Source organism: Myodes glareolus, chromosome 24, assembly GCF_982192425.1.
Source record: "Myodes glareolus chromosome 24, mMyoGla1.1, whole genome shotgun sequence".
Lineage (NCBI taxonomy): Eukaryota > Metazoa > Chordata > Mammalia > Rodentia > Cricetidae > Myodes > Myodes glareolus.
In genome coordinates this window covers 1,075,081-1,098,871 of record NC_142049.1, presented here as the reverse complement: position 1 = coordinate 1,098,871, position 23,791 = coordinate 1,075,081, and the positions used below count along the sequence as shown (strand labels likewise).

General features: G+C 48.8%; 1 protein-coding gene across 7 annotated transcripts in view; it reads left to right on the top strand.

Moving 5' to 3' along the window:
- Arrb1 (arrestin beta 1) overlaps nucleotides 1–15,487 on the top strand; it is a 72,540-nt gene extending 57,053 nt beyond the window's left edge. For 4 of the 7 annotated variants that reach the window (XM_085682937.2, XM_048435056.3, XM_048435054.3 and 1 more), the window contains exons 9-16: nucleotides 519–603; nucleotides 993–1,065; nucleotides 2,506–2,643; nucleotides 3,988–4,071; nucleotides 4,992–5,015; nucleotides 7,286–7,356; nucleotides 8,372–8,423; nucleotides 9,702–15,487. In XM_085682937.2, coding sequence (XP_085539063.1) covers nucleotides 519–603; nucleotides 993–1,065; nucleotides 2,506–2,643; nucleotides 3,988–4,071; nucleotides 4,992–5,015; nucleotides 7,286–7,356; nucleotides 8,372–8,423; nucleotides 9,702–9,813 — 639 coding nt within the window. In that variant the 3' untranslated portion in view covers nucleotides 9,814–15,487. The other 3 variants (XM_085682936.2, XM_048435057.3, XM_085682938.2) reach the window with 2 other exon arrangements.
- Nucleotides 15,488–23,791: the final 8,304 nt, after the last annotated feature.

Below are 23,791 nucleotides of genomic sequence, written 5' to 3'. Positions count from 1 at the left end.
TGAAATTCAGGTCCGTGTGTGTGCAATTCAAGTATCTGGAGGTGGAATTCATGTCCGTGTGTGGGCAATCCAAGTATCTGGAGATGGAATTCAGGTCCATGTGTGTGCAATTCAAGTATCTGGAGGTGAAATTCAGGTCCATGTGTGTGCAATCCAAGTATCTGGAGGTGGAATTCAGGTCCGTGTGTGTGCAATCCAAGTATCTGGAGATGGAGTTCAGGTCCATGTGTGTGCAATTCAAGTATCTGGAGGTGGAATTCAGGTCTGTGTATGTGCAATCCAAGTATCTAGAGGTGGAATTCAGGTCCGTGTGTGTGCAATCCAAGTACTCTACTGACAAAACCGTTCCCCAGTACTGAAATGTCATTCTCTCATACAGACATCTTTAAAAGCCTCCACAATGGCCCTGAAGGTCAACATGCTTGGTAGTTTATGTGACACTTTTATTCCAGTGGGAGCAGAGTTTGGAATAACCAGGCGTTGCCCCTGCCCATGCCTGCCTGTCTTTTACCTCATAGATCTATTACCATGGAGAGCCCATCAGCGTTAATGTCCACGTCACCAACAACACCAACAAGACTGTGAAGAAGATCAAAATCTCGGGTAGCTGGGGGATTCTCCCAAGGGTGGAAATAGCTGTAGGCACACCCTTTGTTAAAAGTCTGTGAAGCACCATCTGTAGCTTTGGGAACAGGTCTGCTCTCAGCCAGTGGTGGCTTCAAAGCTGGTGTCCCGGGCAATGGGTTTATTGCTTTGGCTACTTCTTTTCATAGGCTTTCTGGGCCCTGGCCAAGCTGTCCTAGGAGGAAAGACTTGGCCGTGGGAGGGACTGGGCTTTGGTGGGGGCTTCACTTTGGCTGCAGGCTGGGATGTTGGCCTACGGTAAACCCTGGCCGTTGTCTTAATCTAAGCACTCCTACCCTAGGGAGCTTAAGGTGAATCCTGGGAGCCGCTCCCTGACTCATGTGCCTGTTCCATCTCTCTCTCTCCAGTACGTCAGTATGCCGACATCTGTCTCTTCAACACAGCTCAGTACAAATGTCCCGTGGCCATGGAGGAGGCTGAGTAAGTGTGTTTGAGGCCAGCTCTGGATGGGTGAGACTAGATGAGGGAATAGGACACCAAGGTCCAAGCATCTCTTCCCAACCTGCAGAGGACTGGACCTCCACCTTCTTGACACTCACAGTAGAAGGTGTGGAAGGGTCTTCTTGTTGCTGTGGCACACATGTGGAAGTCAGAGGACAACTTGTGTGCATCATCTCTCTCCTGTCACGTATGTCCTAGGTTAGGACTCAGGTGACATGTGCTTTGACACACCGAGTGACCTCAGTGGCCCCCGTTTTGAGTCCAGGTCTCACTCTGAGACCAGGCTAGCCTGAAACTCACTATGTAGCCCAGGCTTGCCTGGAGTGCATGGCAATCTTTCTACTTCAGCTCTCCCATTGCTGATGTGATAGGTGTGAGCAACCACACCTGCCACTGTTTCTAGTATCCTGTAGATGCATACGTTATTATTAAACCATCAATGATCAATAAGTTCCTGCATTATTAGATATTCTTATATCCATTATTGATTAGAAACAAAACCCAAAGCCACAAGACATAGCTTCCTGATGAGTGTTGGGGGTACAGTGAAATGACCCAGAACCCCAATAGCAGTCACTCCCAAGCGGATGTCACATTCTGTGGTGTACTTGCTTCTGCAGCCTGGAGAAAGGGTAGACACCCAGCATGCTTTCTTGTAAGGTTGGGGTTGGGGTTGAGACGTGGCTGGCTCCACTCAAGAGAGGCAAATCTGGGGCTTACTCCAGGGCTATCCCAGTGTCAGTTTCATGTATCTGTCTCGTGGGAGACAGACGGGAGGGGAGCCGGAACAGCACCAGGCAAAATAAACAACTCAAGTACCTGCTTGCAAATATGCATTACAGCAAGTAAAATTTTATTGGTAGAACCTTGGTGGGGGCCTCCAGACATTCAAAGCTTTGCTCATGGTTTGTACGCACTGATAAAAGTAAGCGAAATGGCTCAGTAGCTAAGAGGCCTTGCTGTTCTTCCGAAAGACTGGGGTTCATTTCCAGCATCCACAGCAGGCTGCTTGCAACTGCTTATAACTCCAGTTCCAGGAGCTATGACGCCCTCTTCTGGTCTCTGAGGGCATTGCATGAACACTAGTACTCATACCCTCAATGGAAGCACACACACACACACACACACACACACACACACACACACACACGCATCTAAAGAAAAACTTAATCACTGATAAAATATTAAAGATAAATGTGCTGTTTAAACGTGCACCCTGGCATTCCTAACCTAGGGGTAGCCCTGCCCGTGTGTGGTGTGTCTGTGCCTCTTTTGGTCACCAGAGTTGGGCCTGGCCCGAGGGACCCACTGCATCTGGGATACAGAGGTTTGCTGACTGGAGTTTAGGAATAGGACCAGGTCAGACGTCGTGGCTGGGTTTTCTGGCTATGATCTTCATGCCGCCTTTCTACTTCCCAGTGACACGGTGGCTCCCAGTTCGACGTTCTGCAAGGTCTACACACTGACTCCCTTTCTGGCCAACAACCGAGAGAAGCGGGGCCTGGCCCTGGATGGGAAGCTCAAACATGAAGACACAAATTTGGCTTCCAGCACTCTGTGAGAACCGACCCCTCCAAGTCCCGTGCTCCCAGTGCCCTCCCTGCAGTGGAGCCCCACCCTCTTAGCCCACCACTGTGAGGATGAGGTTTAGGCTCGTTCCCCAGCCAATCCTGACCAGAACCAGTCCCAGGAGTGTGATGAGCCAAGGAGGCTGTCTCCCTGCTCCCACCTGCCCAGTCAAAGACTACTCAGCCCCAACATTTGGCTCTGGGGGGACAAAACAAAAAAACTTCCTGCAAGGATTGGCAGCTCTTAGCCTAGAGTACCAAACACAAATTGGGGGTGTCCCTGATGCTGCTGTCAAGGCTGGAGGGGAGAGAATGGCTTCTAGAAGGTTCCTGGAAGGAGATAAATGGGGGCTTGGAGAGACTGAGGAAGAGGTGGTGAGCTGGGGAGAGAGATTTGGGGTGTCCTTCCACGTGAGGTACTGTAAGGTCATCTGGTTCCCCCTGTTCCATGGGTATCACCCTTCCACGTGAGGTACTGTAAGGTCATCCGTTACCCTTGTTCCACGGGTATCACCCTTCCACGTGAGGTACTGTAAGGTCATCTGGTTACCCTTGTTCCACGGGTATCACCCTTCCACGTGAGGTACTGTAAGGTCATCCAGTTACCCTTGTTCCACGGGTATCACTGGGCCTTCAGGGTTGTCCCACTCTAGAAGAGTCTAGGAAACTCTTATCCCTCTGTTGATATCTGAATCTCTGCCTGTTGCATCTGAGACCACCATTCCCAGCTCAAGACTCTTGACTCAGGCTAGACCATCACATTGTTACCACTCCTCAAGGCTCCCCTTTTCCCACAAGTTCTTTGTCCCTTTTCTGCCCTGACTCATATTTGTCCTGCCCTCGACTCCCCCGATGAGGCATCACCTCCTAAACACCTCCTCCCCGTGCTACCATGCCTTCTCAGCTCTCAGTGTGACCCTTTATGCTTATGGGTCACTGAGCATAGACGGGTGTGAGAGACGTTAATGACAGGAGACCAGTTAGAGCCTGCTATCTCTGCACTGTGTGGCACTAGCAAGGCAGGGAGGAAGGCACACTGGGGCCACAAAGCAAGGATATCTCAGCTCAATGTGGACCTGAAAAGTCTAGGGCCATAGCTTAGTGGTAGGGTTCTTGCCCATCATACATGAAGCTCTGAATTTAATCTCTAGAACCGCGGAGAGTGACCTATGCAGAACCCAAGGCTACAAATTCTGGTCCACTGGGTACAGCTCTCTTGGATCTAGTGGCTTAGGAGAGGGAAGGACAGGGGTGCCTTCCATTGCCCTCCACAGTGAACTAGATCCCATCTGCCAAGGAACCACTCGGACTAGCTTCCCTGTCTTCCCTGCAGGCTGAGGGAAGGTGCCAACCGTGAGATCCTGGGCATCATCGTTTCCTACAAAGTGAAAGTGAAGCTGGTGGTGTCTCGGGGCGGGTGAGTCCAGAGGCCCCAGCATCCCCACCCTGTCTTGCCTGTTTGCCTGACCTTTCTACTGCATCTTCCTGTAGAGTAGGCAGACCTTGAGGACTTCCTCTTCCTTCTCCACTGTCTGAGGCTCCTCCCCGTCTCCATCTCTCTCCCTTCCCCCTTCTCTTTAGCTTAGGCCTGGATCTGGATCTGAGGATTGGGCACAGACTAGGTACTGTGCCTCTCAGGGGCTACCAAGCCCTTCCTCACATCTCAGGGTACAGTACCCACACCCCACTCTTGGAGATGGAGAAACCCGGACCTGAATTGGAGGGTTGCTAACTTGGCTGACTTTCCCATTTTGTAGGTGGGAGAAATAAGCCTAAATAATTGTCCCAAAGAACCAAGTAGCATTTATTAAGATGTTGTCTTTGACTCAAGGATGATGTACACCCCTGTAGTTGTAGCGCTTGGGGTGGGGGTGTGGGGAGAAGCAAGAGATCAGGAGTTTGAGGTCAGCCTGGACTGTATCACACCCTGTCTCAATAGAACAGAGAATATTGTCTGTGTGGCTGGCAGTGTTAATACTGAATGCATATTACAGTACATTTCTAAACATGGTGGCCAGCCCTATGTTCTGTGACCTTGCAGAACCCACAGTCTACCCACATCCTAGTGACCCCAAAATCTTCCTTCTGCCATTAGATAGCCTGGGAGTGGGAGATTAGTCCTTACAGATGTAAGGGGTCCAGGGTTCTGGGGTCCAGGGGCTCTGCAAGCCAGCCCGCCCCTCAATGACCTAGATGAGCTGTTAGCACATAGGGGCGGGGAGCGTGTTCCCTGGGTCTTCTGTGGCGGGGTGGCAGAGAGTGAACCAATGTCCTTTTTCTTTTCTCCCCCCTGCACTCTATCCCGACCGCTTCCTCTGCCTCCTCTGACCCACTCAGCCTGTTGGGAGACCTTGCATCCAGGTAAAGTCCCTCCTGTGTCCTCCTTTGTCCACCTCCCTGCAGGTCCTAGGGTCACAGACCCAGCTGATCAGAACCACAGGGTGCTGGGAGGGAAGAATCCAGGGGTTGTCGCAGCTTGCAGGCTGGGGAGGCGTTGCAACTAGAAGTGACCTGGGACAGTGGGGAGATGTGGCTCCAAGCAGAATACCTCAGCCAGCTTTTCTTCCCGCTCAAGTGACAGAACCTTTGTAGACTGTAGTGATCCAGGCAGTGGCCCTAGGAGGGCCAACTGAATTGCTGACCTGAGTTCTAGGGTGTTTCAGAGTTATGCAGTCTTACTGGCTTTCAAGCGTCTGCTCCACTAAGAATTCATGGCTAACTGTAGTCAATTGCCCCTGCAGCAGCCAGACAGTAACTTAGGAGTGTGTGTGCCCCAGACATAATAACACAAACTCCTAATGTCACATGGCGATGGTGTCACTCATCCTACGACATCTGGGTGATTTTTTAAAAAAGATTTCTTTGTAATTATATATACAGGATTCTTCCTGCATGTATCCCTGCAGACAAAAGAGGGCGCCAGATCTCATCATAGATGATTGTAAGCCGCCATGTGGTTGCTGGGAATTGAACTCAGGACCTCTGGAAGAGCAGGCAGTGCTCTTAACCTCTGAGCCATCTTTCCAGCCCACCAAGTGATTTTTTTAAAATGTCATATACATTCATAGTTTATTAGTCAATATATTTTAAGATGTATTTATTTATTATATATAGTGTTATGTCTACATATATGCCTACTCACCAGAAGAGGGCACCAGACCTCATTACAGATGGTTGTGAGTCACCATGTGGTTGCTGGGAATTGAACTCAGGACCTCTGGAAGAGCAGCCAGAAGCCAGTGCTCTTAACCTCTGAGCCATCTCTCCAGCCCCCAAGTGATTTTCTTGTTAAATGTCATTCAGCAAAATGTGTTTGAGTCCAGACTTGTGGCCAGGCTTGTGCAGGGTGCTGGGATATCAGAAGGGGGCCGGCAGTACCCTTACTATTCACAGCCTGGCAAAGTCGGTGCCCGGGTCCTGCCAGCCACATCCTGTGTGTGAAGACTGATTGACTCTGGCTTCTACCAGCTCCCATCACCACACCCAGTCCCTTCCCCCCTCCCAGCTGACCCTGAGCAACAGGATCAGTAAGATGTGGCTGTGTCTTCTGGAGCCATTCATAATTTAAGGAGGGCTCTCTAGGATGATGCCACCCTTAGCAGAGAGGAGCCTCCAGGGCTACTTTTTATTGTTCTCCCAATTCTGTTTACCATCCAGGGGTTAAGGGGGTGAACAATGGAGCCTGACTCTTTCCTCACTTACCACTGAGTAGCTGGGCAGCCTGAGGCAAAACTTTTCTTTTTTTTCCCCACCCTGAGACAGGGTTTCTCTGTAGCTTTGGAGCCTGTCCTGGAACTCACTCTTGTAGACCAGGCTGGTCTCGAACTCACAGAGATCCACCTGCCTCAGCCTCCCGAGTGCTGGGATTAAAGGTGTGCACCATCACCGCCCAGCATGAGGCAAAACTTAATCTACACATACCTTAGCTTCCAGGATCTTGCCTAGGCCATCACAATAGTAGGGTCTTTGTGAAAGTACAGAAGTTGGACTCTAAGGAGGGGCTTAGAACAGTGCTGGGTAGTTTGTACCATGCAGGTGCCTGCTCTTGTCCTCAACCTGTCTGTGAGGGACGAGGTCAGGGAAGGCCTGGTCATTGACAATGAGTGGTGGCCATGCTTCCTCTCACATGCACAATCTGAGGGGCTAGAGTCTGCACACAGAGCAGCTTCTCTGAGCCTGAATCCCTGAAGCTTGTAGGTGGCAGGGTCCGGGGGTCACCTGAGCATCTTAATAGGAGTGTTGGGAGATAGGGTGGGTAGGATTGGGAGAAAATTGGGACGGGTAAGGTCAGGAAGTCATGGCGATTTGAGGTGGGCAGAACCCCAGGCCACCTTGGTTACTCACTGACCATGGTGTAAGTCCCTAGAGGGTGTGGTTCCGAGCCGTGGTAATCAAACAATCCTTAGGAACAAGGGGAATTTCTGTTTCTTTCTTTTTCTGTTTTATTTTTGGTGGTGGTGGTGGTGGTGGAGCTTCTATCTCTTCGTGAAGACAGGAGGAAAGGTGGTGGTCAGGTAGCAAGACTGGAGTTGTTTTCCCACAGACCTCCCCAGGCCTCAGACCGACAGAGCAGCAGGTTTTTAAAAGCCTGAGGCTCCCTCTGAGCTCACTGAGTTGGGATTGTATTTCAGTGATGTGGCCGTGGAGCTGCCTTTTACCTTAATGCACCCCAAGCCTAAAGAGGAGCCCCCACATCGGGAAGGTGAGTGAGTCCCATGGATCACTGGGGTGGGACTTACCAGCTTCCCTGTTCTCCCACGACCCTACTTTTTTCTGTGTTAGCCCTCAGCCCGGGATCACCCTTTCCCCATCTCCCAGACTTTTACGAGGCCCACAAAACATTTGGTTTTGACCCAGCTAGGAGGCCGAGAACCCTGACTCCTGTCCTCCATGAGAGAGGGAGGCTAGGAGTGGAGGACAGGCTATATGGGTGGATTTTTATTTTTATTTTATTTTTTCATTTAAAAGCATTATATTTTATGTGTAAGCATGTTTCGCCTGCACATATGCCTGTGTACTACATGTGTATGTGCTCTCAGAGGTCAGAAGAGGGCGTCAGATCCCCTGGGACTAGAACTGTAGATGGTTCTGTTAGATACCATGTGAGTGCTGGGAATTGAACCCACAACCAGAAGACTCAGTGTTCTTTAACTGCTGAGTCATTTCCCAGTACCTATATCGGTTGAAGTTTTAAGTTGATAACAGATTGGCCACATTACATTGGAAGGGGTGTTAAAGTTCACAACGCAAATGAAGTCTGTGCCTACAAATCGACTTGAAATGCCACAGATGGCGTTCTGAACGCAGAGAGGTGACAAGATGGAAAAATAGCCAAACATGACAGCACCTGCCCACAATCCCAGCCAAGGGAGGTGTGTGAGGCAGGAGGACCACAAATTTGAGCCAGCCAGGGCTGCAACAATGGTCTTAGAGCGAGTGGAACTCAGGCAAGCCAAGGAATGACTGTGTTTCATGCTGGAGACCTGTCTCCTGCAGGGTCTTCAGTGGGCACGGAAGCCTGGAAGCCTCCCGTGCATCTGCTGCTGCTTGGGAGAAGACTCAGGTGTTCTAAGACCTGGGATGCTTCCCACTTACCTTCCCCATCATCTCAGCTAGAAGTGTCCCAGGATGGGGAGGGGGCTCCTTGTCCCATTCCTCCCCTGTCATCCCGCACCCCACTGACCCCTGGGTCCCTCACACGCCTTGTGTATGTTCAGTTCCAGAGAGCGAGACTCCAGTAGACACCAATCTCATAGAGCTTGACACCAAGTAAGCTGAACCTCCCTGCCTGTGATGTCTCTGGGTGGGGCTGGAGGCGGGACGGGAGAGGTGGAGGGGTCATTTGCATAAATGCTTATTAACCTCGGAGAAGCAGCCGGTCTAACCTGTCTGCTGAGTGCCACCTCTGATCACCTCTTCAGCACCCTGCTTGCCTGCATGTGACTTTGAAGGACCCTTCGTGCCTGTTCCTCTTCCTCCCGCACTGGTGGGGTCTGTCTTCCTCTCTCGTCAGTCCGTCCATCCGCAAGCGCTCACTCAGCTGGCTGGCATGGGGCTGGTTCAGACCCTGGGTTCCCCTCTCTCACCTGATCCCATGCCTGCTGGAGGCTGCCTGTAAGGGTGGAGAGAGTGTCTGGGTGCTGTCACCTCTGCCACCCGAGAACCACCTGATTCGGATTCCCCTGCTGTGGAAGGCCATTGGGGCACCAGACAATGGCCAGAGGAAGAGGACCTGGTTCAATGGCTTGAATCACCTCTGGGGCCAGGCCTGTTGTCTCCCTACAGCTCCCTAAGCCTCCTTTCCTTGACCCTTTGGAGAGATCTGGGAAACGGGGGTTTCAAGTTGCCCTATGAGGAAGCCCATTCAGTTGGCTGAACTCTATGGAGCAAGGGGCTCTTGTGTCTCTGACTGGGCCTAAGTGATATGATGAAAAGAAACGGTCCCTAGTCCGGTCCCTAGTCCTGCGGTCCCTAGTCCTGCGGTCCCTAGTCCTGCAGCCATAACCAGATCTTTCCCCTTTCCTCTGTCCCCTGCTCAAAAGTCCCTCCCCTACGTCGGGTCCTTGGGGTTAGCATGTGAGCTAGTACTTCTAGGAGAAAGGGTCTGCTTTTCTTCCTTAGAGCCCAGAATCAACTTCCTGGCTGAAACAAGCATGCTCCCTAAAGCAGTCGTGTTGGTTTGATTTTAAGGAGGAGAAGTGGGATTTCTTGGGCCTGTTCTTTGGGGGCTTCCAATGCAGAGAGAGCCACACTGCTACCCCTACTTACCTTGTTCATCCCCTCAGCATGGGGGTCACTTTTTTAACCCTTATATACCGAGAGGCAAAGTTCTTGGAGTTTATGTGAGACAATCCCCCAAATCCCCACAGTTACCAACTGGTTTGTAAATAGGCCAGGCTGGTGTGTCTTTCTGTCCAAGGTCATCCCAGAGACCCCGGAGAGTGTAGTTCTCTCTTGAGCCCCTCTCCCCACATCTGATCAGGCCCCTGGACGTGTCTGATGTCTGCCCCTGCAAACACACGGCATCTTCCTTGTCTCTCCCACCAGTGATGACGACATTGTATTTGAGGACTTTGCCCGCCAGAGGCTGAAAGGCATGAAGGATGACAAGGACGAAGAGGAGGACGGCACTGGCTCCCCACACCTCAACAACAGATAGACTGGGGCCAGCCCTCGCCCTGGCAGCTCCAGGTCCACGTTTGCACTCGGATGCTTTCTCGTCTCCTCCCCGTTCTGGTTCCCCCTTCCCTCTTGTTCTTCCAGTTTCTACCAAGGGGCCCCAGTGGTCTTCCGAGTCTCGGCGATGAGCCTCTGGCCTCAGGACTGGCCTCCTGTCACCATGCCAGCAGGACCACAGCATACATCCTTCTCAGCCATCTCTCTGCGATCACCTGTCCACCCCCGTTTCCTGCTCCTTCCCAAAAAGGCCACACCACCTGGCCTTGGGATTTGGCTTGAGTTGGGGAGCAGAAAGGGGAGGGTGTGTGGCCAGAAGGCCAAAGCGATGGCGGGTATGAAGATGTGGAGACGTTGGGAAAGACGGATTAAGACACACAGGAAGATGCCTACCGTCCCAGGAGGTGACAGTTTTGGCAGCTAAAAGATGAGTGTATTGCAGGCTGGAGAGGACAAGACTGTGAATGGATTCTCAATGCTTTTTTTGTGGTCTAGGCCCACCAGAGACTCCTTCCCCTCCATCCTCATTCTTGGTCCATGTCCCAGTGTCTCATGAGGGAGGCACACAGACTCCAGGCATGAAGAGCAACGGTCTGACTTTCTAGCCAGTAGACGCCTAGATTGAGGCAGGCTACAGATGCACCCACACATCTGTCACAGTACTGATAGGATGAGTCACCTTAGCTTTGTTGCATTGTGTGTGGGGGCACAGAGCGGGGACGCGGGTCTCTAACAAACACCAGCCCCTAGCAGTGAGCCGAAGCCACTGAGAAGGTTGTCTGAAGGGGTTAAGAGATGGGGCAGGGCAGCGGATGAGCTTACATCCTCCTTTCCCATAGTGGCTAGTCCTGCAGGAGGCAAGGATGGAGGGCCACAGGCAGCTGAAACCACCAGTATCTTCCAGCTTCCTCCATCGTGCCTGAAACGACCATTTCTACTGCTAAGGGAGCCTATCCCAGAAGGTGGCACCCATCCAGATGCACTCCCCTGTAGGAGAGTGTCTCCTCTCCTGGAGGAGTTGATCTCATTGATGGGTACCCAGTATCCATCAGTTGGTGTTAGTGTGCTTGACGGGGGTATCTCCTAGGGTAATAGGGCAACAGGTGGTAAAACAGTACTCAAAGGTATACTTGTTTGGTCTTTGATGCTAACTTGTTGTGTGACCTCGGGCCAGTTTCCTCCCCTACTTTGGGCCTCGGGCCAGTTCCCTCCCCCACTTTGGGCCTCAGTTTCTTCAGTTGGAAAGCCAGGAGGCAGACCAGATGATCCCAAGAGTTTCCAGCTCTGGTTTCTGTAAATTTGTGGCTTTCTGAGCTCCTAGTCTACCAGGTGGGGCTGAGGCTGCCAACTGCCCCATCTGCCTTTAGAGGAGATTTATGGGACCTCAGAGGACTCAGGGCTGGGCAGAGCACCGGGTGCACCTTCCTGACTAGGAAGGGCCATCCTAGGACCCTAGTTGGCTTGTCTGATGTCAAGTTGTGGTCACAGCCTCTGTGGATCTCTCTGTCCCAGGGCTTATATTTGCTGAGGCTTGCATGAGAAGTGTGTGGACAACCTTGGGTTTATCAAATATATTGATTAGCAGGCAAGAGGATCTCATCTCAATTTCTGTTCTCTTTTCTCAGTTCTATACTTGCCTGAGAAGGGAGACCACGACTTTTGTTTGCTTCTGAGGCAGAATATCATGTAGCTCCGGCTAGCTATGAACCTACTATGTAGCTGAGAATGATCTTGAATTCTTGATCCTCTTTTTCTCAAGTGTTAGGATTATAGGCATGTCCCACGACCACTGGCTTCGCACTTTATTTTGCAGATCGGATCCCAGCCGTTTTCAGTCCAACATGTCCAGTAATTGTAATAGTTTCTCATGGTGAAACGATCCAGACTCACTGGCCCTGCACCTTTTATGTCTCATAAACGGTCAACTCAAGACACCTCTTTGCAGGTTAGAAGAGCCAGTTTGGGACAGTCGTAGTCCCTGACCAGCCCTGGGATCATAACTGCAGACTCTCCTGGCATCCAGGCCCTGCCAGAGCTAGCTGGGTACTTTTGCACCTATAGAGTTGATAAAAATCTTGAAGCGTTTAAGGCAAGCATGTGCCTTCCGCTGGCTTCCACTAAAACCTTTGGAGCGGATACAAGGCTGTTTAGCATTTGGGCTAACCCCTCCCTGGCAAACCTCCCTCCCATCCTTAGCTTGTACAGCCAAGGGTCTCTCAGGCAGATTTCTTGAACTTCCTGCACCTCGGCATCCCCACTCACCCTTCGGTTTACCCCACAGATCAGCTGAAATTCCTCCAGCTGCAGGGACGTCTCAGAGCTCTCTCTGTTTTGAGCTAGGACAGTCAAGGTGGTTTCCAGCCAAACGATCCTTTGTTGACAGCTTTGTTCTTTTATGCTGGGTGCTGTGGACACTGAGGTGGATTTCCCCCTAGAATCCCTGTCTGTAGAAAGCTGCTGGCGGGGGGGGGGGGGGAGTGAGAGGCAGTACTGATGGTGCTGGCTACAGCTAGTCCACGCAGTGGCCCTTCCAGGTGGAGTCAATTACACCGTGGGAGTCTGGAATTAGGTGCCACTTGCCTCTGCTTCACCGTAGTGTGCTGTCATCCCGGGTGAGGTATTTGGGCTAGCGTGTCTCTTTGGCCTCTTCAGTAAGAGGCTTAGATCCCTTGTCTAGGCCTCTGCTGCAGACACCAGGCCTAGCCCCCATCTCATGACATGGCCCAGTATTTCTCTGTAGGGCCCTTCTCTGTCATGGAGTGTTCCTGGCCAGGAAGATACTTGGGAGTGAAACTGGAGGCGAAGGAGCCTCCTGAGGTTCCAGGCATTCTCCGATGGTGTTGGCCTTTCCTGTGCTGAGGGTCTGGGACTTGTGCCACCAAACAGCCCACACTGGGACTTTCCAGTAGACCAAAAGGCATACGTTGATGCCAGTCTGGGCAGGAAGAGCATGCTTTGGGAAAAGCTTGTCAATAGAGGGTGACCAGACTTGCCCAGTATCCCAGCCAAAAGAAGAGTTCAGTTCCAGAAAGATGATGGAGTTGTTTGGCTGGACCCTGCGGCCATTTCAGCTTTGAAGCCCAGATGACTCCCGCTGGATGGTGGCTCACAACCTGATTCCCACCTGGTGCGGTGAAAGGGAGGTACCATGTCCTGAATGTGCCCAAGGCCACCTCTCAGTCCCTGCTAACTGGAACAATAGCCTTTGTCTGCTTGCTTTGTGGGATTGCTATGAGGCTGAGAGGAGAGCCAGGAGCCAGCACCCTGTAGGCTGCAACCTGCTACACAGAGGTGGCCCTGTCACTGCAGGGATGAGACTTGAGGTCACACAGGAAGCTTGCCATAGAATGAGCCCTCTGTTTGCCAGTCTCTGTCTTTTGTCCTGATTTTCCTGGTTTAGATATCAGCCACAATGACAATTAGCTGTTGTGGCCTAGGTGACCACACTGGGGAGAATGTAGGTGCTATTGTCCAAGGATGGGCCCCAGCAACCAGGACACAGAAGAAATACATGTTGTCAGTGATAGGGGGACAGGGAGGAGCATCCTGGACTTTTCTGGGCAGAGATTCACCCACCTCCTAGAGCCTGCAGAAGTCAAGAAACTTGGACTCTGACCATAGATCAGGTTGCTGAACCCAACCTTGTGCCACCCAAGAAATCCAAGGGTGAGAGGAAATAGACGTTGCCTCTTCTAAGTACAAGATTCTGTCCAGGACCTACAGAACCACCACAGCTCCTTGGAGACCTTTGGGAATGCCCAGTCCTCTTGCTCTGTGAGCTGAACCCTGGCTGATCCATTCACAGGAGCTGCCGCACCCCAGAGGTAGCTCTCCCTCACCAATGACTAAAGTCTGTGTATGTGGCTTCCATCCACCAGAGAGGGGCTAGGCTCCAACCTTGAACTCCCAGGACCCAGGCAGGTGCCTGCTCTGATATTTACTCTTTTTAAAGTTAAGGACCAAATGAGACTCCTCTGATTTTTATCCACACAGCCTGTCTTGGGCCTGATCCGGGCAGCTCTCTAAATCCTGTCCTCCCTCCTGGCCTGAAGCAGCCTCCTGGTGGGGACAGATCCACACCTCTGCCATCCCCATGCACACTGGCTTCACACGGAGGCCCGTGGGAGGGGAAGCACCCCCTCCCTCAGCCATTACCAACCTATCATCCCCCAAAAGGGAAATCACAGTCAAAGCACAGGTCCCTGGGACCCACCGTCTGCCCCAGGTACCGTGGAGGTGTTCCACACAGCCTCGCTGGGGCTGCTGCCAGGGGAAGTTGGGGAAGGGGCGAAAGGCCAGGTCTCCGGCCTTTTCCTCATTCCTGCTTCCTCCAGAATAACTCTGCACTTAACTCTCTTGTCTTTCAAGGTTTCACTTTTAAACTCTGCTTTGAAGAAAAGCTTCAAACCACCATTCTGAGGTTTGATCTTAGACCAGCAAGCACAGGCTCTCCTCTTGCTTTTTGTGTGTTGGGGTGACTCCCGCGTGCTGATGCAAAGATGCTTTGTGTTGGAGCACAGGTCACCAGGTCCTAGCATTTGAACACACATACGCTTGTTTTCTAATTGAGCCATGCCAAAGCTTGGGGACGAGTTGGATGTGGGCTGGAAGGGATGCTCAATGAAGGGAGAACTTGGCCCTGATATTGACACATGCTGCATGGGGACCGCGGAGTCTCCACTCGGGACTCATTCTCAGGCAAGGCCCGTGGCCCAACAGAAGGAGCAGGGTGATGGGAGGAAAAGCTAGGGTTGGTCTCTATACATAGCCAAGGGGTGGGAATCCAGGCTCACATAAGAGCTATACCAGAGAGGGCATTTGTAAGGCTGGATTCTCCAGAGATGTTTTAGGTATGTCTTCCTTGAGTGAATCTCCTAGGATTCCACTTCCACACCCGTGAATGTCCATGTGCACAACAGGAGGCTTTTGCGCCCCAGAGGCTGATTCCCCTCCTGTAGTCCATCAGCTTCCTTCCGTGCACACTCACGGGAATTCATCTGCACCACAGCTCACTGCTGAAACTTGGGCTAGCCTTCGGCACAGTCCTGCCTGGACCTCCTGGCATTCTAGGTGAGGATATGAAGCTCAGGGCACTGCTAATCACATGGCCTAGGAGAAAGATGTTTATGTTCAGTCCAAGCGTGACTTAGGAGACCCCACTGACCTCAGGTTCCCTACGTGTAAAGGGCTAGTACCAGGCTCTGCCCACCTCACGGGGACGACCGGAAGGGATCTAAGTGGGCAGGAAAGAGGTCCTACGAGGGGCAGCCTGTGTGAAGGAATAGGGTCTTGCCTGGGCTGCCGACCTACAGAGCCCACAGCAGAAGGAAAATACGAGATAATCTGTCTTCCCTGGGTGTCTCCACTCGGTGTTGGGTCCAGACGCCACTGCTGCCGGGCTGCCTCTTCCGAGGGGTGGAAACTGCTGTGTGTCCTGTGTGTGGTGGGGAGGGGTGGCTGGGGCAGCCTCAGGTCTGCGACCCTCTGTGACGTGATGGTTTTTGGCACATTCATTCCTGGACCACATCCAGGTCAACCTGTCGTTCCCATGGCTGCCCTTGTTCTGTGACGTCATTATAGTTTATTCTGCTCCAACAGGATGGACGAGCAGAAGAACCTCGAACGAGAGGCCATTAAAGGCCTTTTGTGACAGACGACATTGGCTGTGCTTTTATTTCTTGTTCGAGCCCCGACAGGACAGGGACCACAGGAAAGGGGCGGAGACGTGCCCTCCTGCCCAGGACTGCCCTGGTTCTATGCCTCATCTGGGCTCTCCTGAAGATTCCCCAGGGACTTCTCCTTTTCTGTTTCCCTAGTGTCTAGCCTCGTGGCCTCGGGGGGAAGCTGCCAAGCCTTGGGTCTCTCTCAGAACTGACTGGATTCCATGACTTCTGAGTTGAAGACCCTGTCTCCCGTCTGTTACTGTCTCCTCAGTTAGAGTCCTCAGTCCAGTCCTGGTTCTGGCTCTGCCTGCTTTCTACAGCCTGCTCTGCCCGGTCTTTCTGAAGTCACTTTAGTTCCCCAAGCTTTACCTCCCCTGGGCTATGGGATACAGGGGAAGAGTAAGGAGCTAGATGGAGAGGACCAGCCAACATTCTAATAGACACTGTCTTATTTTCAATTAAAGAGAAGGCATGGTGGGCAGTGGTGGTGCAGACCTTTAATTTGAGCACTTGAGAGGCAGAGGCAGGCAGTTCTGTGAGTTCAAGGCCAGCTTGGTCTACAAGATCTAGATAGGCTCCAAAGCTACAGAGAAACCCTGTCTTGAAAAACCTCAACAACAAAAGCAAAAAACAAACAAAACAGAAAGAAAGAAAGAAAGAAAGAAAGGAAGAAAGAAAGAAAGAAAGAAAGAAAGAAAGAAAGGAAGAAAAGGTATATTCTGGACAAGGTAGTGCACACCCTTAATCCAAGCTCTTGTGAGGCAGAGGTAGGCAGATCTCTGAATTTTAGGCCAACCTGATCTACATAGTGAGTTCTGGGTCTATCTAGCTACATAGTGAGACCCTGTCTCAAAAAAAAAAAATAAAATAAAGGAAAGAAAGAAAAAAAAGAGGCCCATGAATATGATAATTTAAAAAATGATTATGTGATGAAAATTTATTTTTCATATTCCTGTAAAAATTGTGTCAACTTATGTCAAGGCCTTGTCCTTCTGCGTAGCCATATGTGGGTCATTCCTTTATCTCTCGTACAGACAAAGCAGGACAGGAGGAATATTTGGGCATTTATCTTTTTTGTTGATGCTTAGATGTATTTATTTTATTTTTTTTGTGTGGGAGCATTTTGCCTGCATGTGTGTATGTACCATGTGCATACCCAGTGCCCAAGGAAGTCAGAAGAGGGTTATAGATGCCACGACCCCGAGAAAGAGAGAGAGAGAGAGAGAGAGAGAGCGCACACGTGGAGGTCAGAAGACAACCTTGTGGAGTTGGTTTTCTCCGTCGACTTTTACGTGAGCATGGGTGCTCACACTCAGGTGAGCATGGGTGCTCACACTCAGGTGAGCATGGGTGCTCACACTCAGGTGAGCATGGGTGCTCACACTCAGGCCGACAGGCTCGAGCAGCAAGTGTGGTTCCACACCAAGCCATCTCACCAGCCATTGGTTGCTTCTTGAGACAGCCTTGGCAACATCAACATTCCACAGATGATTATAACAGGGCCCATAGTCTACACAACATAACATTTACACTGTCCAGAACATGATCTAAAATTATTGTAAGCACGCACATGCACACACAGTGACCAGGACTTAGGATAAAAATTACAAAAGGCACCAACTCTAAGAAGACTTTCATGCTAAGATTATTATCAGAGGTGGCAGTTTAGAATTTAAATGGCTAGGAAGACAGTTGTACAAAGCAGAGATACAGAAACTATAGGGAAATTAACAAAACAGATTTTAGGATTAAAAAGTAACTGAAATAAAATACACACTGGCTAGGTTCACAAAAGGGAGGTAACAGAAAATTCACTGAATTTGAAGACAGATGATAGAATTTTTCTATCTGTGAAAAAGGAGGGATGCATTTCTTTTAGAGTTAACAGAGCCGTGGGGTCCTGTGTGTGGGGAACTTGTGGGGCCTGGTCATAGAGTTTCATTGTCATTTGATACTCAGAGCAGAGGAGAAAGACATTGGTGCAGAAAAAGCAATATTTGAGGAAATAATGGCTGCTACCTGCTCCCCACCCCAACCTGATGGAAGACACACATTAACATATTCGAGAAGTGAATTAGGCAGGATTCTGTGAAGGATGAGAACCATAGGATGCACGTATTATGCAGGGAATTTCTCAGATGGGCTTACGTGTTATGGCCTGGGTAACCCAACCATGGTTTTCTGTTTGCTGGAGAGGTGGAGAACCTAGTAACTACTCTACCTACAAAGCTGGCTGCCTCCGGAGCTCCAGTCTGGTATTGAAGGCCCGGAGGATTTCTAGGGAATCGCTGGCATCCAGGCCACCCTGGAAAACGGAAGGGGCTGGAGTCTGATGTCAGTAGAGGACGGAGCGGGTCAGCATCCATGGCGGCAGCAGTGTCAGACACACTCCCGCACTTTCGCAGGAACTAAGTAAGGGACAGGCAGAGCTGTTTCTTCCTTGGCCACCTGCTGGGAAATGCCACCTACTCTGAGGGTGCATCCCTTCCACCTCTCAGTCACTCCTCTCTGGAGACATACCACGGACACACCCAGAGGTATGCCTTCCACATGATTCCAGATCCTACAGAGTTGACAGTTAAGATTAAACCTCACCATTTGTAGAAGAAAAACAATGTATAGACAAATATCATGAAACTCCTACAACCCAAGATCAAGTTAAAACTCTTGAAAGCCACTAGAGAAAATGATGTATTCTGGAATGTTCTTCCATTTAAAGAATTACTGTCTGAACACAGGTTTCTCAGGGGAAAACATGGAAGTCAAAAATACATGAACTAGATTTAAAAGGTTAACAGAAATGTAGACTCCAAACTTCATATTCAGTAAAAAAAAAAAAAATCACTCTCCATGAGTCTTTGTAAAACAGATTCTCAGATCAATAAAGACCAAAAGGACATATCACCACACTTATTTTTTTTTTTTAAAAAAAAAGCAAATAAAACTTTTTTTCAGGTTGAAGGGAAATTATGACAAGGATGAGCTCAAATTTTCAGGAATTAAACGTGACAGACATGGTGATGATTTGGGTAAAAATACAAGGTTCTGTTGATTGTTCTTTAGGGCAAAAGGAAGAAAGACCGTAATGCTGGCATGGTTGCCATTCCTGACAGAGAATTAACACCATAACACATCTGTAATGTGAGGGAAATTAAGAACTTATTTATTCACGCATCTTCTGTATTATATTTGAGGGCTGTCGAGAAGGCTCAGGATGTAAAGATGCCTACCACCGAGTCTGATGACCAGAGATTGATCTCAAGAACCCATAGAGCAGAAGGAATTAATCCACCCCTACATGTTGTCCTGTGAACTTCACAAGTATGTTGTGTGTGCATACTCATATATACATGTGCGTGAACACACGCATAAACACATGTGATGAAAAAATGTAAAAATACTATTATACTTGAAGTGATGAAGTAATAACCCTAAGTAGACCAGGAAAAGGTGTGCATACTGTGATCCCTGGAGCAACAACTCAAGATAGAAACACATCTATAAATGAAAATAGAAACAATAGCATATTAAAAATTAATTCAGATATTTCAAAAGAAGGCAGGAAATCAGAGACAACTACAAAAAGAAAAATAGATGGAAAAAACAGAAAAATAAAAATAGTATTTTTTTTAAAAAAATTAAAACCAAATATATCAGTAACTATAACAAACGAAAATGGACTAAACACAACAAATTAGTGGCAGAGATTGCCAGAACAGATTTATCATCTAACTAAATTCTGTCTATAAGAAACCTTCTTTAAGGGACTGAAGAGATGGCTCAGAGGTTAAGAGCACTGGCTGCTCTTTCAGAGATCCTGAGTTCAATTCCCAGCAACCACATGGTGGCTCTCAACCATCTATGATGAGATCTGGTGCCCTTGTCTAGCATGCATGCAACACATCATATACACAATAAATAAATAAATCTTTAAAAAAGAGAAACCTGCTTTAAATGGGGACCTTGGGAGAGAGTTGGAGGGGAAGGGAGAGGCAGGGAGGGGAATCAATTAAAAAAGATTGCAAAAAAAGAGAGAAAGAAACCTACTTTACCTATAAAGACAAGGGACATACTAAAATTTCTTTTTCTTTTTTTTTCTTTTTCTTTTTTTTTTCAAAACAGAGTCTCACTATGTAGCTCTGGCTGCTGACTGTCCTGGAACTCATGGTGTAGACCAGGCTGGCCTCAGACATACAGAGATCCTCTTGCCTCTGCCTTCTGAGTGCTGGGATGAAAGGCGTGAGCTACCAGCTGACTGATGTCTTAAATTTTGAAGGCCAGGTGTATTGTTTCACACCTAAAATCCCAGCAGTCAAGAGGTCACAGCAGGCTAACTTCAGTTCTAGACCCAAAACAAAACGGCCCCTCAAAAGTTAGGAAAGCTACCCCATGCAAACGATAAAAAAGCACAATTAATGGCAATATTAGTAATTGACAAAGTAGATTTCAGAACAAGAAATGTTAACAGAGTTAGTGAAGGGTTTGTGCACTAGTAAGTGTGTCAGTTTGTCAAGACGTGATAACCCTAAACGCAAAGTGCACCTGACCATTGTGTGTCCAGATATGTGGTGTAACAAGGGGTGGAGCAGAAAGGAGAAATGTACGAACCTAAGTACCCCTCTCTCATCAGCCGACTAAGGCAGAAGAGGGTACAGAAGGTCTGAATGAGCTAATTGATATTAGCGTGGCCTGGAAGACATCATTGCATATTTTACCCCCAAACAAAACAGAAGTATTCTTCTCAAATACATAGCTTGTATTTTCTGTGCCTAAAGAGATCCTTAGTAAACTTAAAATTTTTAGCTCATAATTTTTTTTCTCTGATCAACACAGAAATAAACTGGAAATTTAACACCAAAAAAAATGTATCTGGGAAGTCTGCAGGTATTTGGAAATCAAGCAACACTTCTAAATGGCTCAGAGAGGAATTCACCAAAAAAGAAGAGAAAATATTGTTCTGAACAAATATAGAATTAAATGAAAAGAAGAACTGAAAAGGGAGGGCAGTAGACCATGGGGGATGCGCTCAGCCTGTGCCCATAAATTTGCACGAAAATGGCCTTATGTAACCCAATACAATACAGTAATATTATCCCAGAACTTGGGAGGCAGAGGCAGCAGATCTCTGAGTTCGAGGTCAGCCTGGTCTACAGAACGAGCTCCAGGACAGCCAGGGCTACACAGATCCTGTCTCAAATGCACCACTGTTACTACTAACAACTCTTCTATTCCAGGGCAAAAAAAATAAAAATAAGAACGAATATTTAAGTTCATGAGAGAGGGTTAAAATGGTGATGATCTTGGTAGATTCAGAAAAGACACTTGAAAGACAATATCCTCCATTTATGATTTTAAACCAAAAAAAACTTAGAAAAATGTTTTTTTTAAAAGAAATCATATTTAGGGGCTGGAGTGATGGATCAGCAGTTAAAAAGCACGTTATCTTCTCACAGAATTCCGAGTTCAGTTCCCAGCACCTTCATGGCAACTCACAACCCTCTGTAACTCCAGTTCCTGGGGATCCAACACTTTTTCTGGCCCCTCTGGGCACCAGGCATGGATGAGGGATAAAGGTGTATATTCAAGTCCAATAGCGTACAGCAAAATAAAACCATATTTATTATTTATATTTATTTATTTTGTGTATGTGTTGTGAGTATGTGCATCCCACAGAACATGTGTGGGAGTCATAGGTTAGACTAGAATTGGTTTTCCTTTTCCACCATGTGTGTCGTCAGGTTTGGTGGCAAGTGTCTTTACCCTTAGCCATCTTTCCCCGGAAAATCTTAAACCACCAATAAAGGACATCTACAAAACTCACAACTGGGCCAGTGAGATGGCTCAGTGGGTAAAGTTGCTTCCTGGCCAACCTCTGACCGCGGTTAGACACTCAACCCACAGGATGGAAGGGGAGAACCAACTTCTGTAAGTTGTTCTCTGACCCTCACATGGCACCGTGAACATGTCCCCAAATAAATAAGTAAATAAATGTATGTTTAAAACCCCACAGCTGGGCTGGAGAGATGGCTCAGAGCTCAGAGGTTAAGAACACTGACTGCTCTTTCCGAGATTCTGAGTTCAATTCTCAATAACCACATGATGGCTAACAACCATCTGCAATGAGATTTGGTGCCCTCTTCTGGCCTGAAGCATGCATGTAGACAGAATATTTTATACATAATTAATAAATAAATCTAACACTTAATGCTGAGAGACTGATGATGATTTCACAAAAAAATCTTAACACAGGCATCCACAAGGGCTATAACCCTACAGACGTCCACAAGTGTCCAAAACTAGAAAGGTGGCACAGAAGGCTACAGTTCAGGTCCAGCCCGGGCTACATAGTGAGACTCTGTCACAAAACAGAACAAAATGGAAATCCAAAGTAGAAGTTAAATGTTCTTCATTCACCTAATGAGTAGACTATTGAACTCAGTGGAATGGTACTCCTTGATGGGAATGAACAACCTACCTATAATACACACAGTACGAGTCTTTGATGGATTATGCTACATGGACAAAGTAAGTTTAAAAGGATCTGTGTTCTGCTTACACATATGGGTAAAGGGACCACTGTGGAGTGGGAAAGAGGGCCAGTGCTTGCCAGTGGCTGGGACTGTGTGAAGATAGGGACTTGTTTTATATCTCTTCAAAACTCTTAGATCCATCTCCCCCAAAGGGTAGAGTTTAACTGTCTAAATTTCAACATGAAAGAAAAATAAATGAAGACAGGTATAGCGGTCAGTACATGCTCGCAATCTCGGTGCTCAGAAGTCCTTGGCTGCATAGGGAGTCCCTGCCTCCGAAAGAACCAGAGAGGAGGAGGAAGGTAGGCAGGCAGGCTGAACAAGTAAGAGATCACTATCAATATAATTGTGTATTGGTTTGCGCCATTTGCTGGGTTTGTGGCAATCGCCCTCCAATTGCTTGTGCATCTATAGAGGATAAGATCAAAGTTTGGACTTGCGGCGGAGTGGCGTTGCCACGTAGCACAGCATGCCACGCTAAGGAAGGTCTTCATGCTCTGTTGGGGTGGCTGAGAGGGCTATCAGATAGGCTTCTGGAAGGAAGAGAAGTCTGGAGTGAATGTCGAAGGATAGGGCAGAGGTAAGTGTGTGAGGAGGAGCTGTGGACGTTCCATGGGCACACAGGGAGGATGCTTACGGGAGAGACAGCCTGAACCTGTAGATAACTGTAAGACCTTTGCCATACTGGGATGAAGGGGGCTGGGAGAGCTGGCAGCAGCCAGAGGGAGGAGGTCACCACCCAGAAAAGAATGGGGTAGTGGCAAGAAAGATCCTGTTAATGTGTCCCCGCCATCAGTCAGGCTGCAGTGTTGAGCATGGACCAGGAGGGGCGCTGCAGGGAGGAAGTCACGAAGGTAGCAGGGCACTATCTCTTTGAGAGACGCAGAGTTGGCCGTGGAACTGAAAAGGGAACAGACTAGAGAGGTACTCAGGGCCAGAGTTCACCCCCAACCGATTCTGGAAATTTCGATCTCCGTCTCTCAGCCCTGGATGTTTCTTCCTGGGTGGGTCTTTCCCAGCTGGTTTCTCAGAAGAGCCTACCATGGCTACTTCACTCAAAGGCGGTCCTTTCCTACTATCCTTGCTCCCGTTTCCCTCCTAAGAAGTCTAGAGTACGGCTGTGGAGCTCACTGTCTGGGTCCTAAGCCCACTGGCCTCTTATAAACCTTATATGATCTTGATCTTATTAGCCATATTCATCTCCTTGTGACCTATGCTCCTCATCTGTGAGGCAGGAACTGCCACCAGGGTAACAGGTTAAAAGAAAAATAGCGTCTAGAAAGATCTCTAACATATAGAAAATTCTGGGTGACGTCACATTTTATTTTCTCTACTTTACTCGAAACTGTATTCTTAGCTTCTTAGCAGTTCCTATGGGCTTCGATACCTCATGCATGGATAGTGGCCTGAAAGAAGAAAGGAACTGTCCCATTTCGACCAGCAGATGGCGCCTGGATGTCAAGAAAAGAGAACGGGGGAAATCACCCAGCAACGCCTCTGCCAATAGATGTCTCTTCGGGTTCCCCGAAATGCAGAAGACACACTGAAAAGCTTGGGAAGGCTCTTCCCAGGCAGGACCCTGAAAAAGTATCCAAAAGAGAGCCAGAAGGTTAAATCTTATTCAAAAATGAAGTGAAGAAGCCAAGTCTAAATTATGTTTTGCAGGGTCACACTCCGAAAGTTTGTTTTAGCGTTGCGGGGGCGGAGCTCAGGTTGCTCTGGTTGGTCTTGGAACAGTTGAGGCTGGCTTTGAACTCCTGATCGGACT